The sequence below is a fragment of the Desmodus rotundus genome, chromosome 3 (genome assembly GCF_022682495.2).
Source record: "Desmodus rotundus isolate HL8 chromosome 3, HLdesRot8A.1, whole genome shotgun sequence".
NCBI classification, from domain to species: Eukaryota; Metazoa; Chordata; class Mammalia; order Chiroptera; family Phyllostomidae; genus Desmodus; species Desmodus rotundus.
This window is the reverse complement of record NC_071389.1, coordinates 23,666,388-23,680,946: the sequence shown is the minus strand read 5'-3', so window position 1 is coordinate 23,680,946 and position 14,559 is coordinate 23,666,388. Positions and strand designations below refer to the sequence as shown.

At 56.0% G+C, this 14,559-nt stretch overlaps 1 protein-coding gene across 2 annotated transcripts in view; it reads left to right on the top strand.

Moving 5' to 3' along the window:
• Positions 1-11,661: 11,661 nt before the first annotated feature.
• GRIK3 (glutamate ionotropic receptor kainate type subunit 3) overlaps positions 11,662-14,559 on the top strand; it is a 207,688-nt gene continuing 204,790 nt past the window's right edge. For both annotated transcript variants that reach the window (XM_053921010.1, XM_024554801.3), the window contains exon 1: positions 11,662-12,093. In XM_053921010.1, coding sequence (XP_053776985.1) covers positions 11,979-12,093 — 115 coding nt within the window. In that variant the 5' untranslated portion in view covers positions 11,662-11,978. The remainder of the gene's footprint in view (positions 12,094-14,559) is intronic.

Sequence of the window (14,559 nt, the reverse complement as noted above, 5' to 3'; positions counted from 1 at the left end):
CCTGCAGAGAAGGACCGTGGAGACAGCACGGAGTGAACAATGCCGTTTCAAGTCTCCACTGCCAGGGTCCCTTCTACAGAGGGCGGCCCTTCCTCCTCCTCCTCCATCTGACCCCACAGGTGACTGCTGTCCTATCAGATGGCAGGATGCCACCAACACCTTTCTTGTCTGTGGTGGTTTTCAGCCCCCCTTTCTGGAGCACCCCTTCCCCCTCAACATCTAATTAAAAGGAGGAAAGTAATTAAGGAAGGGCATGTAACATTCCCTGTAACACTGAACTAAATAGCGCCCCTGGCCCCTCCCCCACTTCAGATCCATAAATATGACAGGCAGAACAACTCACTGCAACACCAAATGGTTTATTGCTTGCTAAGCTGGAAAGCACTTGAATTAACCTCCTGCATAAGTGGAGTTAGGAAAGATCCAGGCATCTGTAAGTGGAAAGAAGACGTGAGCCGGAGAGAGTCTTTGTTGGGGAGCCTAGAGAATGGGGCCTCTCCTACTCACTCCTCACTCGCTCATTCATACAAGCATTTGCTAAGGAGGTTTGGGGGGAAAGAACATTTGGTAGTTCTCAGGATACAGAGAAGATTAAGCTAACGTCACCTCTGCAGTTGGAGACATGTTGCCTTTTTCAGTTTTAAGTGTGGCGGTTGTGACCCTTCCGGGGCTGGGACCTAAAATGAGACGGCAGGCCAGCCCCCACGCCTGGCTGGACCATGCTGTTCCACAAGCCCACTGTGTACACAGGCATTGAAGGGGTACAGTGACAAAGCAGATGCTACCCTGACCTAGAGAAGCTCACAGTCAAGTTGGGGGGATGGATGGGGTCACAGCATGAATGGCAGGGTTGAAAGAGCCACTCCTTAGTTGAGGTGTGTGCCAAATGCAAGAAAAACAAAGGGACAGGAACAGGAAGAAAATGCAAGACCCATGAAGTACGAATGATACGGTCTGCAGGCGGGGCTGCCTGGATTCAAAGCCTGATCTCGCCACTTGCTAGCTGCGTCTCAGGTTGCTCATCAGCAGGGTGGAAAGAATAACAGCACCCACCGTACAGAGCGGTTGTGGGGATTAAGAGTGTTAACACGTGTAAAGTGCCTAGAACAGTGCCTGGCACGTAGCAAACACCAACGAATGCCTACGATTACTATTTACTTCTTGTCACAGCTTGCCCTCACGGCCTTGTCCACGAGCCCCTGGAGGGTTTTGAGCAGCAGAGCAGACACCCTCTCCATGGATGTTGCATTTTGGAAAGGTCCTTCCGACAATGGTTCCAATTCAGTATGTCCCCAAACACCACTGTCCCAGAATCCCCAGGGAAATGTTTTCAAATACGTATTCCACGCCTGTCCCAGAATTACTGAATCGAAGTCCCTCAGATAAATGATCACAAGGGATATTTTGGGGATGATGAAAATGTTCTAAAACTGCAATGTGGTGATGGTTGCCCAGCTCTGTAAACTTACTAAAAATCATTGAACTGTACACTTAAAATGGATGGAGTTTATGGAATGTAAATGATACCTCAATAAAGCCATTATAAACACTCCCCCCCCCCCCCAGCCCCCGGTGATCCTGTAAGACAGCTCAGCCTTGGAGGCAGGGTCACGCCGGAGGAGGGGGAACTCTGAGCACTGACTCTGCAGGGATTCTGGGCAACATGGCAGGGGGAGGGGGGGGAGGGGACAGGGGAGGTCCAGCAAACCCTACAGGCACGAAGCTTGTACAGCGCTCTTCTGAACATTAGGCTGCTTCTCTGGGCCTAAGCTGCTCTATCATCTTTATCAAGGAAGCCCTTGGATTTCTCCGAGGCCTTCCCCTCCTCAGGCTCCCAGAGCGCCAGCTTCGGCCTGCCTGCCATTAAAGCAGCTGGCCTCATCCACGGCACGCTCTGCTTCCAGGTCTGGGTCTCCCGGAGTTCTGAGAGTTCAAGGGCAGGTACGGGGAGGACACAGACTAGGTGGTCATCTAGCACACCATGGTGCATGCACCACCCCTGCTTCCTCTGGGTTAGGTGTGGATCCCTAGTTGGGGCCCCAGGGATTTGGCCTTGCAAAGGTCTTCCCGGGAGCAGATGCCAAACTTGGCCTTCAACTCTGGGTTGCTGAGAAGTTACTTGGGCTTTGTCTCCTCCTCCTCCTCCTCCTGATGTCAGCCTTCATCTGTGTCTTTTGTCCTCTTCAAGGCTGGGAGTCATTTATAAGGACAATTTGTCCTCTTGTGTTCCCAAGCCCCCAACTTTGCCTCTCTGCTCTTCCTTGAGTCACCACAGCTCCCATCTGTCCTCCTCCAACTCTTCTGTGGGTTCCAAGAGCTGGTTTGTCCCTTTGTCTCCTACATGGGCTCTCAGGTCCTCATCTGTCCCCTCAAACTCTCCATATATTCTCTTTGTCCTTTTCTGTGATCCCACGGTCCCTATTTGCATCTCCCCTGCCCCTGCCTGTGCCCCTTGGCCTCCACCATGATTCTCATGGATTCTACCGTGACTCTGTGGCCCTCCCCGTGTCACCTCAGCCCTTGCTGGCACCCCATGACAGTGGGTCACCAGTAACACTTGTTGAAAAAAAAAATGAATGGATGAGGGAAGCAGCTGTGCAGATATTTGTAACTAGCTTGAAGTGTGATTGGTGTAAAAATGTTTTCCCTTGAATGACATGGAAAATTGTTTCTACTTTTCACTCAATGGTTTGTGCGCAGATGCAGGCATGGCCCTCCCTCCCTACCATGAGCTGTGGAACTTTTGTCTATACCCCTGCTCTTCTGTCCTGGCCTCTGGCCACAGGAGCAAAAACCAGAAAGATAATAGCCATCCAGCTGGTTCCTGACTCCCTGCAGCACATCCCACCCACGGGCTCCCTCAGGGGCACCCAGGAGAGGAGTAGTGTAAAAAGCCACCTGGGGCCCCAACCTAGCTACTCTGTCATGTCCTCTCTTCTCTGGGGCAATAAGGCCACCATCAGAGGTGCAAGTCCCCTGACCCAATGCATAGAGAACCTCTGCCCTTGGAAAGCCCGGAGGTCATGTCAGATTCCCTTGTTTGCTGAAGAACAGCCATCAGAACCTTGTTGTCTACTCCTGTGTCCTGGTTGTCATCTGTCCTCAAGCCTCTCAGAGCTCCTCTGGGCTTCTGAGTGTCTCTGAGCACCCTGGGGCTTGGAGGAACATACGTGCATGCTCGAGAGCAAAGGGACTCAGCTGGCTGAGCCCATAGAATGAAATGAAGTGTAGCCAAATCAGAGCACTGAGGCTGTGGCCGCTGGCACCTGTCCCAGTCCACCCGTGTACTCAATCCAACCCATACAGGTGTGGGGGGGCTGGGATTAACTGATTGGCAGAACGTGGTTCCCCATCATGCAGTCCTTCTGGCACCTCAGAGATAACATAGAGTTGTGTCTGCCTCCTGCAGCCGGGCCTCCTCCATCCCTGGGCCAGCACCTCTGCCCAAGCCTCCTCTCCCTGCTGCCTTCTGTATCTGCATGCTTCTGCCCCCTGGGAGGCATGGCAGCATTCACAGCCAGGCCACTAGGCTTTGGAGCCTTCAAACCCCAGCCCACTATGAGGTTTCCGAAGGCTCCCAGTTCTGCCTGGGGTGGGGAGGCAGTGTGCTTTTTCTAAATGAGAGCTCCTGAGTTGTTTCCCAGGTCGGAGGCTGGAAAGAGTCCCCGGGGGTGAGAGGATCCTGGACTGAGATGCAAAAAGGGGTCAGGCTTATCACTAAGGTCAGGACCAAGAGGAAGCTCAGGTGGGTAGGAGTGAGGGGAGGGGAAGAGGGAGACTGGAGAAATGTCCAAAGCTGGCAGTCAGTCTGGGGTAAAAGCCTTCAGCTCTCTTCCTCCTGGCAGCCAGCCTGCCTACTACATGACCACAGACTCCCCCACCCACAGCACACACTCAGCAACCCTACAACTCTGGTGGGCACATTTCCTGTAGTGTTGGGTGGGGGAGGGATTAGAGGGATGGCTTGATGGGCGTCATTCTTTGTGAGCCCTTCCCTACCCCATTTGCACACATTCTTGAGAGCCCTGAAAGGCCTGTGTGTGTATGTGTGTGTGCAAACACATTGCCCTTCCTGCCAGAGGCTTACAGGTCAGGGTCTGTGTGTGCAAACACATTGCCCTTCCTGCCAGGGGCTTACAGGTCAGGGTCTGTGTGTGCAAACACATTGCCCTTCCTGCCAGGGGCTTAGAGGCCAGCGTTTTCTCCCAGGTCTGTTCAGGAGACCGATATGTTCACGGAGCAAAGAGAGTGCATCACGAAGCACACTACGCCCTAACCTTGTGCCAGGTACTAGGCTAAGTACATCCCATGTATTAATTTATTCTATCCTCACAATGACCCTGCAGGGCAGATCTGGTTACTATCCCCATTTTACAGACAGGAAACAGAGGCGAAGAAAATTAGGTGAATTGCCCAGGTCTCCTCTGCTGGTGAGAGACAGGCAGATGAGAAGCCAGCCTGCCTGGCTCTGGAGTTCACGTTTTCACTAGTCATGGGCGGTCGCTAGTAGTTCTGGGTGCATGTGTGCCTGTGTGCGCAGTAGCACAGACATGTTCCTGCACCCAAGTGCTTGTGTGTGGACAGGCATAGCACCAGGGAAAGAGGCCCATTCATGCAAGCCTGCCCAGCTCCATTCAGTGAAACCTTGAGGAATTTGCCCCTTTTCCTTCCCACAGAGAAGCCTGGAGTTCTCTGCCCAGCCTGCCCTTACTGCTGACCAGCTCCCTGAGGCTGGTGTTCAACCTCCTCTCTGTGTCCTTGCTGCCACAGGCGAGGCACTGGGAAGGAGAGCAGCAAAGGTGCATTTGAACTCTGAGTGCTGGGGTGCGTTTGTGGTGGAGAGAGTTGATATCTAACACCTGCTACAGCTAGAATTTTGGCCACTCCCAGTCCCATTCCAGGCAGAAACGCCAGCACTTCATCCCACATTTGACAGTTGCTGGAGAAAAGTCACAGTGGGATAGGGGCTGTACCATCCAGGATCCACTGTATCGGGAGGTGGGGGCGGGGACTATCCCAATCAGAGACCAGGTCTGACATCATGGGGAGGTGGGCCCTGGTGTTCATCCCCCTCTGGAGCTGGGGCAGTGAGAGAGCATTTGTTCCCAACAGCCTGCTGTCCTCATCTCCCCCTGGGCCCTCCTCCTGAGTGTTGAGGGCACGTGCTTCTCTCCACTCCCAGCCTGGCTGCCTGCCGCCTCGCCTGTCTTGCGGGTAGAGAAGCGCCATACCTGCGTGCCAGAGAGGCACAGGTGTGCCTGTGCCACTCACACAGTGTACCACCTGCTGGAATCTTGGCGGAGGGCGGACTTGGAATGGGATCCACGGGAGAGACAGTCTGTGGCATAATTAAGAGGGAGCAAAACACACAACAAAACAATGTTCTCCTTCCTCTCTCTTTTCTATCACTTGCCCTAAGTGTTTTCCCACTTTAAAATTCGACATGAACTTTAATGAAGCTGGCCTCGGGCAGGGAAGTCTAGCAAACTTGGAGAAGTTCACTTGTTTATTTTATCGCTCAGTGATTGGATTATCCTGGCTCTCTCAGGCGCTCTCTCTCTCTCTCTCTCTCTCTCTCTCTCTCTCTCTCTAACAAAGGAAGATGGTAGCCTCCTGCCCTCAGGAGGACAGGTGCAGACAAGACTTGCTCGTTGTGGTCTCCAAGGGAGGCATTCTCTAGAAAAATCTATGGTTGGCCAACTTTCAGCTCTCGTTTTGGCTCACCTCCCCCTCCAACCCCTGCCTCCAAGCCCTGCAAGGTCAGGGTGTGGCAGAGGGGAGCAATGTTAAGCAGCTGAGAGAGCCCTGGATTTGGAGTCCAGAAACTTGGGTTGGAAGCTCTGTTTTCCCACTTGTTTCTTGGGCACAGGTCATTCATTCATTCATTCATTCATTTCTTTGTTCATTTGCTCATTCTCTCATTTTTTCATTCATCCACTTTCTCACTCACCATTCACTTGCTCATCCATCCCCTCTCTTCCTATCTCATTGAGCAAAGGTACACGCCTGCTTCTGCCACCACCAACCCTGCCCCCACCCCCAGCCACAGAAAGGTCTTTGTGGGCAGGTTATTGGACTCCTCTGAGCCCGTTTCTTCGCCTCTGGGTTGTTCCAAGGACAGAGAGATCTTGTGAATGAAAGCCAGTGTGGCAGCATCACATGGCGGCTCTAAATTACATCCGTCCTCAGAGCTGGGCTCTGGGTCTCAGTGGGCTTCGGTTCTCGCCAGCAAGTCGAAGGCCCGGACCATCTCCAGGGTCAGGGATGTGAGCTAAATCCTGAAGGCTGCTGAATTTTGTGATAAAGTGGAGGATATGAGAGCTGGGTGGCTAGCTGAAGAGCTTGGTGCACTGCTGGCCGAGGACAGGAGGAGCAGACAGGTCTGCTCAGTGTTGTGGGGAGGCAGTGGGTGAATGGTAGAGCGAATGAGTAAGTAACTCAGCGAGTGGGTGATTCTATAAAGGCCTGAATATATGAATGAATGAGTGAACAACTGAGAGATTGAATGAAAGAGTAGAAGACTGAGTGAATGAAAGGATAAATCAGTAAGTGGATAAGTGCGAGTGAATGAATGAATAAGCAAATAAGTAAGGGAATGTAAGGAAAAAGTTATGCAAAAGATTGAATAAATAGATGAATGAGTGAATGAGTGAATTATTAAGTGATTGGGTAAATTAATTAGGGAACAACTGAATGAATGGATGAGTGGAAAAATGGATAAGGGACTGAGTAAGTGAACCAATGAATGAGTGAATAATAGAGTGGAGGATCCTATGAACAAAGGAATAAATGGATGTGCTGGATGAATGTCTGAGTGAGTGCATGAATAAATTAGTTAGGGAATGGCTGAATGACTTGAATGAATGAACAAGTGACTCTGGTCCCCATACCTCAAATGGGAAAGGGGGCTTGCTGCCAGGGAGCAGGGGAGGTGATGTTTTCCCGTGGGCAGTCCACCCCTCCCCCTAAGGCAGGAGAACCCCATCGGCTTCCAGACTGTCGGTGACTGTTCCATTATGTATAGATACAAACAGGATTGCCATGTATCATTTACTCCTCCACCGGAATGGCACTCGAACTATTGAAACGCAGATGTCAGTAAAATAACATATCTCTGGTGGCTTGTCTACCTGTCTCCCTCACTGCTGAGAAATAACTCGCAGCAGCGGGTTAAGCTAACAATAAACACGGGAATTGACTTCAGTGGGAATGAACTTGCTTGACTGTTGACAAAAATCTAAGGTGATGCAACCTTCACTGGGCTTATAGCTTGCTCAGGTGGCAGATGGCTGCTGCCATGCTTCTTCCTTCTTGGGACAGGGATGTGGGACAAAGGCCCCAGGCTGACGGAAGGGTCCCTGTCCCTGAGCCCAGAGGCAGGTCGCAGTGTCCTGTGAAGGGCCAAGGCCTGATTCTTGTGGATGGAATGAATGTTGATGGGGAGAGAATGCTGTTAAGAGTGGGTATAGGGAAGGCCTCTCTACTTCCTCCCTGCTCAGGCAGTTAGCAAAAATCAGGAAGGGACTGTAGCTGCCTCCTTCTAGTCCTGGCCCCTCCAAGATGAGATCAGGGCAAGGCGACCCCTGCCCCGATTCACACCAAGGCACCCTGGAAGAGGTCTGCGCAGCTGCGACATGCAGGCTGGTAGTGGGACACTTAGGGGAGTGGCTGGAGACCCCTGACTTCAGTGTGCAGCCACCACCAGCAGCCTACCCACCGGGCAGCCTGAAGGGAGATGAAGGTAGGCAGGCTTCAGCAGAGGGCACTCAAGTCCTAGGAATCTGCACTCAGCTGACTGCAGGCATGTGCTCCGTGGTTTCCCGGGAAGCGGAGATCATGAATCTCGGTAACTCGAGCCCAGGGCCTCATCATTCACCGTGATTGTGGGGGGATTGAGAGCTGGAGTGGATGAGTCTAAACAAAACACTCACACAGGGGACTCGTCCAAATGAGCCTGCTTGGCCACCACTGGGGACCGCCTCCCACCCCTGCAGGAGCCAGGGAGGGGTCTGGGGCATGGTCCAGAGTGTCCAGCAGCCTAAGGTCTCTTCCTACCCTACCCCTACCCCCACCTGTGAGCCAGTGGGAGACATGAATCTGGCTGGCAGCAACTTGGGCCAGCTCAGCCGTTTTCAGGGATGTTAATGAAATGCGGGAGCACTTGTCCTTTCAGACAGCGGTCCCTTTTATTTTGGAATGAAAAGCTGCATTAGTCTGAATGAGGTTTGGAGGCCTCATAAATCCGGCGCTGGCTGCCTCCTGGGGGAGCAAGGAGCCCAGGCCTGGCTGCTGGGTAGGCTTGTTTACCAACAGTTGGAAAAGCCACGATTGCTGGCTCCCAATCCCCGGAGATGCAGCTTGAGATTGTGCCAGTTCCCGTGCCTGCTGGGGGCAGGACAGCCTGGACAGGCGCAGGAGACAGGAAGAGAGGGTGGAAGGTTTCTGGGGACTATGGAGCTCCTCAGTTTGTTCTAGTAAAGGGTCCCAATCCTATTCTACTTTAGCCTTTCTACAAACAGCCAGAAGCCCCCATGGGCCTCTAGAGGAAGTGAGAGGTGATGAGGGTCTTCTGAGAGAGTCTGTTTCCTGCTCAGCCCATGCAAGATAAGACAAGGGTCAAGCCTGCAAACGAAGGAGGCAGATAGGCCTGCATGTAAAAACTGGCTTCTCACCACAGTGCCTTGTAGTGATGGCCAATAAATATTAGAGGAAGGGAGGGAGGAAGAGAGGAGACAGAGGGAGGGGGAGGGAGGGCCTACATTAGCGGTGTGGCTCTGGATCTCTTAACCTCTCTGATGCTCAGAGTCTTCATCGGTGAAATGCAGAAATCACACAGACCCTATTGTAGCCAGCCGTGCAGAGGGTTAGAGGAAGTGATGCTTGTAAGGTGCGTTGAGCGAGTATGTGGTCCAGAACATAGGAAACATGTAATAAATACTCGTGGTCATTATTATCATTGTCATTGTTTTTGTTGTAATGCTTCCCACCCTTCACTGCACTGGGAGGGAGCAGGCTGCTGTCCGTTTGGGGAGACCTCTGTGTCACGGAATGGCTTGCATCTAGGTCGGGAAGAAAGCACAGTCCTGGGCTAGGGGCAGCTAGCTTTCCTCCGACCCCCAGGGCTCCAGCTGGCTGCCAGGTCCTGGGACTGAACCCACAGCCCCTGTAGCTGGAAGCTGTTTCCCATCGCAGCCAACAAACGTGGCAGCAGAGGAAAGCCTGCTTCCGCAGCGCTGGCAAACTCCCGCCCACTCTGAAATGCGCAAGAGCAAGGCCCAGCCTGAGCTGCTTCCCTGGTCATGGTGAGGGGGCCCCAGGTGACGGGGCCACACTCTCCTGCCCTAGGGGCCTCAGATTGGTCCTCTGCCTTTATCTATTCACTTCTCTAGTACTGCTCTTGTGGTGACTTTCTTGGAGACTGTCCCTCCTCCTCCTGCTCCCCTCCCTTCCTCTCCCTCCGACTGGCTTTTCCCAGGGCTCTGGTCTAGAGTGCAGCTCTGTCCCTTCCCAGGAGTCACACTTCTACCCTTCTGCTTCAGTTTCTTGGCCAGGCCACTGTTCCCTACACCCTGCCCCTCTCCATGGCAAGAGGCTGCCGGCAGAATAACCAAAACAGAACTAGCATCCAGGCTCCCCACCTCCATCCCCTAAGCTTCTTTGGGCATGGCTGGTGCTGCCCTTTTGGCCCTACATCCTTTGCCTTGAGTTTGTGTCCTGCCAACCCCCTTTCCATCCCCCCATCAGGGCACTGGGATTTTCTTCCTCAGAGAACAGTCAGGACTTTTGGAGCAATTAATTGCCCTCGGAGCAATTAAACCAGCTGTGGAAGCCGACAGGTGATGGAGATGAGATGTCCAGTCTTGAATGAAGAGCCTCCTCCAGCTTTATCCTGGAGGCCGGGGCCTTCTGCTCCTCTCCTGTGCTTCCTGCTTGCTGGTGCCCACTGGGGGCAGTTACTCTATCAGGAGGTGGAAGCTGCTGCTTCTCTGGCTCTGGTCTGCATGTCCTTCCCTCTGGTCTCTTGGGCAACATTTTCCAGTGGCTGCTTGGGAAACCAGCCGCTCCTGCTCAAGGGTGAGGATGGCCAACGTCTGGCAAAGACAGACCACGGGTAACCTCCCTTTGCTGGTGGATCTTTGAGGGCGGCCCCCAGACTGGCACGCCTTTTTCTCTTCCCAGGAGGACAGCCCTGGGCATCTCTCCTGTCCCTCCCACAGCCACAGTTCCCTCCACTTCAGCGGGGAGGGAGTCCCCTCCTAATTGGCTGGAACTGGCCAGGCTGCAATATTCACATCCCCACACAATGCCATGGTCCCCGACGCCCAGGAGGAAAAGAAAGGACGGGGGAATTAACAGGCCAGATAGAGCTCCACTCATAGTCTATTTGTAAGAAAATTAAAGATTTGCTTTTCAGATGTTAGGACAATGTTCATACTAGACAGCTGGCAAATGGGAGAGACTGGGAATGATGGAATAGATCAAATTATTTAAATGAGAAAAATAAATTCACACACAGCCTAGCCGCTGCTGGTGACAGATCCGTTTATTTATCAACTGTATCAGCACCGCTTCTCTCTGTCAGAAAGGTCATTAAACTCGCCCCACTGCGTGATTCGCAGCCTCCTGGGCCGGACTCGCTCCACAGACCTTCCCTTCCCTTGACACCCAGCGCCACTTGAAAAAAAAATATTATTTTGCTAATAAACAAGTTCTTTTTTAACCTTTTCTAGCTTGCTCTCACACGGGTCCTGCTCCAACCCACGGAAAATTAGTTCCCCTTTATTCTTTCTCCGGAGGAATGGGGAAGGAGGGCCACCCCCTCCCGCACTGCTGGAGGAGAGGGATGGAAGTGGCGGGTGCGTCTCCGCTGCCCCTGGGAACGAAGGGTTTAGCCGCCTTCTTCCGAAGCCCCTGCCGTTGCAGCGCGCGGTCTGTCCCGCCTTCCACAGCAAAGGCTCTGGCCTGGGTTCTCACGTCCCTGCCAGCTCCTGTCCAGCTCGGGCAATTATCTTTGAATTCCGTCTCCTCGAGCCCCAGCCCCAACTCTGATTCCATGAGGGATGGGTGAGGGAAGGACAGCGGTTCCCGGCCAGTTTCCGGCCAGCCGCGGCCGTCCAGCAGGCCCCAGCGGCGCGCGAGCTGGAAGGCGAGACTCCGCAGACGGCGGGCTCCGGGTCCCTCGGCTCCCCGCCGGCGCGTCTCCTCCAGCTGGTCGGGCCGCTAGGCTGCTGCCGTCTCCCAGCTCCCGGTGCCAGCTCTCCTACTCCGAGCCCGGTTCCCAGGCTCCCTGCCCTCGCAGTCGAAGGGACTGGGGGCGGCAGAGCGGATGGGAACGTCTGGGAATCGAGGAGAGTCCTCATTCTCCGGACGTCCCCCGAAACCGCGTCCAGAGTCCCCTTCCCCACCCCTGTGCAGGTGTGAGCACGCGAGTGTAGCCCAGGCGGGCGTGAGTGTGAAGTGTGTGTGAGCGGGGGAGTGCGCGGAGGGAGCGCGGGCGGTGCGGGAGGCGGGAGGCAGGGCGCGGGGGAGGGGGCTGAGAGGGAGAGTGTGCGCGCGTGCAACTCCACTCCGGGGCTTTGTGCGAGCCCGGGCGATAGCATCGGCGGCGGCAGGAGGAGGAGCGGCCGGAGAGGCGTGCAGCCCGCCTGCCAGCGCCCGGCAGCCGGGCAGGTGGGAGCCCGCGCGGGAGCCTAGCCGACGCGAGCACGAGCGGAGTCTGAGCGGAGTGCGGGCGGAGCCCAGGAGCCTCACTAGCGGGCTGCCCGTGGGCGGCAGCCGGGCGGGGCGGGCGCCGGCGGGGCTGCCCCCCAGTAAGATGTGCGCGGCGCCGCGGGGCGCCCCCCACTCACAGCGGCGCTCCGGAGCCGGGCAGCTGGGCCAGGCGGCGCCTCGGGGGCTGCTGCGCGCCCGCGCCTAGAGCTGCCGCCCCAGGGAGCCCGCCACGGCCGCGCCCCGGGCACGCTCGGCGGCGCCCAACGATGACCGCTCCCTGGCGGCACCTCCGGAGTCTGGTTTGGGAATACTGGGCCGGGCTCCTCGTGTGCGCCTTTTGGATCCCGGACTCGCGCGGGATGCCCCACGTCATCCGGATCGGTAAGAAGTCCCCGAAGCCGGGGGTCTCCGTGCGCCGGGGCCGGGGCGGGAATGGGGGCCTCTGAACGCGATCCCAAGAGATTTTCCCAACCTTTTCGGGCTGCCGTGGTCGGGTGGCCACCAGGAGCTTTTTCTGGTGAGGACAAAGTTCCAAAGCCGGGGTAACAGGCCCTACTTATTGGGGAGGAGGCAGTCGGGCCGCGGCGGGTGAGGGAGAGGAGCCCTTGGCGCGCTCCTGGGAGGCCAGACCTATCGGAGTGTAGCGAAGCGTGCCAGCCCCAACCCGAGTACTGGGCGCATTTCCCCGCGACTGCCAGCATGACTGGCCGCAGACCGAGTTCTAGGACCCGGCTTCTTCGCGGAGCGGGAATCCTGGGGAAGGCGCCAACTTCTCTTCCCTCCTAGCTCCCCTTGGGCCCCTAGTCCCCACCGGGGGCTTGGCTCTAGCGGCCGCGGTAGCGATTCAGGGTATGGCTTCTCATGACTTAGGGCAGCCAGTCCTCTCTCCCGGTGGTCGCCCTTGGCCTCGGTGGCCCGCATTGAGTCCGGTGGCGTGGGGCAGAGGAGGGGCAGCTTCCTAGGTCACTCCAGCCGCCCCTTGTGGCAGAGGCCTCTCCCCGACCTGGGGGCAGCGCAGGTGGGGGCGGGGGGAGGGAGAGATTGAGCCAGCCCAAAGCCGCTAGCGAAGGCGGCGAGAGAGACGCGAGTGGTTTTTAAAGTTAGCCGAAATCCCTCCGCAGCTGGCGGCGGCTGGCTGGGCTGCGCTGCGCTCAGCTTTCTGGGGCTCTGGCTTGTCTGTGTCTCTTCTCGTCGGAGTCTTTTACTCGGGGCTTTAACTTTGTTGTGGCCGTCCAGACACCCTGAAGGCAGCGCTCTGGGCTTTGCGGGGGTGGGGGGAGCCCTGCGTGTCCCAGGCGTGCGGCCGCCAGGGGTGGGCCCGGCCTGGCCACGCGGGAGCCTCCACTACGCAGGCCCTGCACCCACCACCAGGCCGGAGACCTGGGCCGCCCGGGTTCGCGAGGCGCCACCACCAGCGTCTGGCACAAGGCGGGCAGAGCTCTGCTGAGTAGGGCCACCTTCCTCCCCTTTGGCTCTTCTCCAGGCGCGGCGTGAGAGGTGCAGGGAACCAATGTCGGTGGTTTCGTACTTGAGGTTTTCCTAGGAGGCGATCAAATCCTGGGGATCTGTCTCCTCCGTAGCTCTCTTCCTGGATCCCAACCCCTCCTGAATTCCACGTCTGGATGGGAGTAGACGCACAGTCCCTAGCTCTGCCCAGGCGGGCGTCTTTCGTTCCATACCTCGGATCCTGGCAGGTGCACACGGGGAGGCAGAGCCCAGTTACTGGACTCTGGGGACAGCCTTCACGTTCAGGCTTAACCCTTTGCAGCCTAGGGTGTTCCTGGCAAGCCAAAAATACCTTTCATCTCTGCCCCAGCGCCCAGTTTGGCCACCATTCCAGAGGCAGGCAGCCCCTTCTTGTGGGCCAGCACTTTCTTTATTCCCTCTTTCCTTCCCTCTTTTTTTTGGGGGGCCTGCATGGTAGGGTGCCTTTGGGAGAAAAGGGGGGACAAAAGGTGCTATGTGCTCAGCTCACGCATTGCAGGATCCTCTTCCGTGATCCTCTATAGGGGTGGGATTGGCATGCTCCCAGCCCAGCCTCAGCAACGGAGGTCTTTGGAGGCCCAGGAAGATTGGAGCAGGTGAGGGTGGAACCAGAAGAATGAGCTGAAGGGGGCAGGGTGATGTACCCTCACCTGCTCCTCATACTGTGAAATTGACTTGCACTGGGGGACTCCTCACTGCCCCGAGGGGAAGCCTCAAGCCTGCCTGCCCTTTCTTAGGTTCAGCGTGTAATAATGCAATTAAGGATGGCAAAGCCCTCTTCTCTTCTAATCTTATTCATATTAAGCCTCAGGATTAATTAGCGTGTCGGCCCAGGCCATTTATATCCGAGAGCCTGGCCCCGTTTGATTTTCAGCCCGAGGACCGGGGTGCAGTGCGGGTGCCAAACGTGACCGCGGTAGCAGTGCCAGCTTGGATGGAGGATGGGAAGGCTCTAGGACCTCTGGGCTTCTCTGGAGCTTCCCGGGGAGTTGAACTTCTGTTCTTCCAAGCCCAGGTTCAAGCCTCAGCTGGAGTCAGGGAACTATAGTGGACGTGGCCCTGAGAGAGAAAGATTCTGTTGCTGAATCCCAAACACACCGCCTTGGCTGGGCCCGATGCCATCCTTTTCTCATCCCTCTTCCCCCCTGTGATCTCAGGGCTCTGGCTGGGGGCTGGGATGCAGGAATTGAGGCCCCAGCAATTGAGCTCCCGAGTGTGCCTGAGCCGGCTGCACTTGGAGCCGAATCCTTCTCTAGCAGGCAGGCGTTGCCGAGCACCAGCCAGGGAGAGGGTTTTCCTGCAGGTGCGCAAAGGGCTCTCTGGGCTGGGAGCAGTGTACCGCCCCCTCTCTTTGTGCCTCTT